At 51.9% G+C, this 2,824-nt stretch overlaps 1 protein-coding gene and 1 non-coding gene across 2 annotated transcripts in view; both read left to right on the top strand.

Moving 5' to 3' along the window:
* Positions 1-2,824, top strand: part of LOC113214434 (uncharacterized) — a gene marked incomplete in the record, with an annotated part of 51,156 nt that overhangs the window by 22,045 nt on the left and 26,287 nt on the right. Inside the window, 1 exon segment of the mRNA XM_052272928.1 lies at positions 1,409-1,619. Within this exon segment, the coding sequence (XP_052128888.1) occupies positions 1,409-1,619 (211 nt within the window).
* Trnar-ucu (transfer RNA arginine (anticodon UCU)) lies at positions 2,598-2,681 on the top strand. Its single transcript is given in 2 exon segments — positions 2,598-2,634; positions 2,645-2,681. It is a non-coding gene; the product is annotated as a tRNA-Arg (tRNA).

Genomic DNA, 2,824 nt, shown 5'->3' with positions numbered 1-2,824 from the left:
GGGGGGGGGGTATGCTGAATCGTCTAATTGCCACAAAATAAAAGACAAACAAAGTGTAACAAATACCAGCACAAATCCGCACATTGACCCTTATTAATTACATTTTTCATCTTTCATTAAGTTTTGTCCTCTAAGTCCAAACTGCGCATTCGAGCGCAGCCTTAAGTGTGAACTTTACCTACACACTAAATGGAAAAGGACAATTTTGTTTCTAGGAGAGATGCGTTCTTAAGCACATCTCTAGCGGATGCAAATTTGCACGTAAATTAGACACAAATAAAGTCATTTGTACCTAGTCTCAGTACAAGTTGTAACATTTTAGATACAAATTTGCATCCGCTAGAGATGTGCTTAAGAACGCATCTCTCCTAGATACAAAATTGCCATTTCAACATTTAGAGTGTAGTTTCGTAATTTAATCTTGGTCTTGGCATCGTCTGATCGCAAACAACCCACTCACAGCGACCGTACAGATCTCTCACCTCTCACATGGCTACGACACGAACCCGACCAGCCGAGGCCGAGGCAGAGAGTCGAGGCGACGAAACGAGTGGTCCCGATTCCAGATTCCTGATCCGGGTGAGGTGAGGAAGAGGAGTGGTGGGGGGAGGGGTGGCGAGTAGAAGGGACGAGGGGCCAGGGATCGGCAAGCCTCACACGCCAACGTCAGTGTGGTTGCCTACGCCCAGGGCGTTGATCTGGAGCAGCGCGTTTGATTGCAGACGCGTAATCATCCGCAATCTCGCGTAATCCAATGTAATCCCATGTAATCCTACGTAATCCTATGTAATGCTACGTAATCCCATGTAATCCTACGTAATCCTGCGTAATCCCATGTAATCCCGCGTAATCCCATGTAATCCCGCGTAATCCCATGTAATCTTGCGTAATCTCGTGTAATCCTCCGCAATCATACGTAATCTTTAGTAATCCCTTGTAGTCCCGCGTAGTCCCACGTAGTCCACCGTAGTCCACCGTAATCCCGCAATCGTGTGTACGCTCAAAAATGGAGTGGTGGCCCCCTCGTTCTTTTATCACATTTTTTGGAGCGAGGGGGCCACCACTCGCGTAATCCTGTGTACAGATGAGGGTGTAATCCCTATGTACTCCTTATGTATTCCGAGTAATACTTCACCAATTTTTTTAACATTATAGCCAAATTTCACCTTCTTGTCCAAATTTAATGGTTTTAGAGCCAGAAATTCAACAAAACTCAAGTATAATCCCTCAAAATTCACGTGTAATCCCTGTAATCACGTAATTCTGTGTACATTCTAAATCAAAGTGGTGGCCCCTTCGTTTTGGAGTTATCATGCCTATTAGCGTGGGAATCGCAAAACACCAGTTATCGCAAAAATTGAGTAAAAGTATCACAAAACGGATTTCAGTGTAGCCCTTTTTGTTTCAGGGGTCAATCTTATTAACCTCATCAAACCTGGACAGGATGTTTTGGTGTCACGCGACGAAAGCACTCAACGGGAAATTCTTTTGGAACCTCTTTGCGACCGAGATGGACGGCCGGTGACAGATGCTGTGGCAGCCGAGCGTCGCATGAAGAGAGACAAATGGCGTCTTGGCGTTAACCCAGCTCATCCGGGCAGTAGTGGAAACCGCACTTGGTAAGCCTGCTTCAGTGCTTGAGTTGCCCCCATACTGAGAGATAGTAATAAACAAGGGCATGACGCGTCATGCCGGCGGAGGGCACAATATGACACTAAGAGAGTAGTAAATGAGAGAGCGAGTGCAGTGGAGGGGTTGGAGCGGCGGAGCTAGTGGAGCAGAGGGTGGGGGGGGGCAGTGGAGCGAGTCGCCGAGGAGGTAGGCAACCCATCTAGCACGCTCAGGAGCTCTCGGAAAGCGAAAATAATCGGCGAGGAGCGGGGCTCGAACCCATTCCGCGGCAGCCGAGTTCTCTAAAGTTGACGCCTTAGACCGCGCGGCCAACATGACACATAGAGAACGCCCCCTACGGTTCTGGATGTCATGCGCCGTCTTGTCAGCGGTCGGCCGGCGCTCGGCGCTCGGCGCAGCGCGGTCAGCATCTTTCAGCGGCCATCGCGGCTGGCGTCGGCGGGCGGCCTGCTGCAGCAGCGGCTGCAGCAGCGGCTGCAGCAGCAGCTGCAGCAGCAGCAACAGCGGCTGCGGCAGCGGCTGCGGCAGCGGCTGCAACAGCGGCTGCGGCAGCGGCTGCAACAGCGGCTGCGGCAGCGGCTGCAACAGCGGCTGCAACGTCTCGTCACCACCCCTTCCATATTGTCCGTATTGGACCAAGTTGGACCACGTTGGACTGCGTTGCATCGTTTGTTGGACCACGTTGGAGTGCATTCGACCACTTTGGACTGCGTTGGACCACGTTGAAGTGTTTGTTGGACCATGTTGGACTACATTGGACCACGTTGGACCACGTTCTACTGTTTGTTGGACCACGACCATATTGTCCGTATTGGACCAAGTTGGACCACGTTGGACCACGTTGGACAAGTATTTAAATTACATTGTACTACGTTGGACCTCGCCAGCGGCGCGCAAGACCAGCCGAGCAGCGTCACGCGTATGGGTGACACAAAACCATAATGCGACACAAACCAAAGCAAGATGTCGGGATGGCCGAGTGGTTAAGGCGGTAGACTTCTAGTCTGCTTCCCCCTATGGGATCGTGGGTTCGAATCCCACTCCTGACGTTTTGAATATTCGCGCGCCCCCGCCTGCTGCGATGGCCACCGCCACGCCCGCGATGGCCGCTGAAAGATGCTGACCGCGCTGCGCCGAGCGCCGAGCGCCGGCCGACCGCTGACAAGACGGCGCATGACATCCAGAACCGTAG

The sequence above is a fragment of the Frankliniella occidentalis genome, unplaced genomic scaffold (genome assembly GCF_000697945.3).
Source record: "Frankliniella occidentalis isolate FOCC.00 unplaced genomic scaffold, Focc_3.1 Scaffold231, whole genome shotgun sequence".
Classification (NCBI taxonomy): domain Eukaryota; kingdom Metazoa; phylum Arthropoda; class Insecta; order Thysanoptera; family Thripidae; genus Frankliniella; species Frankliniella occidentalis.
The sequence above is the reverse complement of the archived record's forward strand: the minus strand, read 5'-3'. Positions and strand labels throughout refer to the sequence as shown.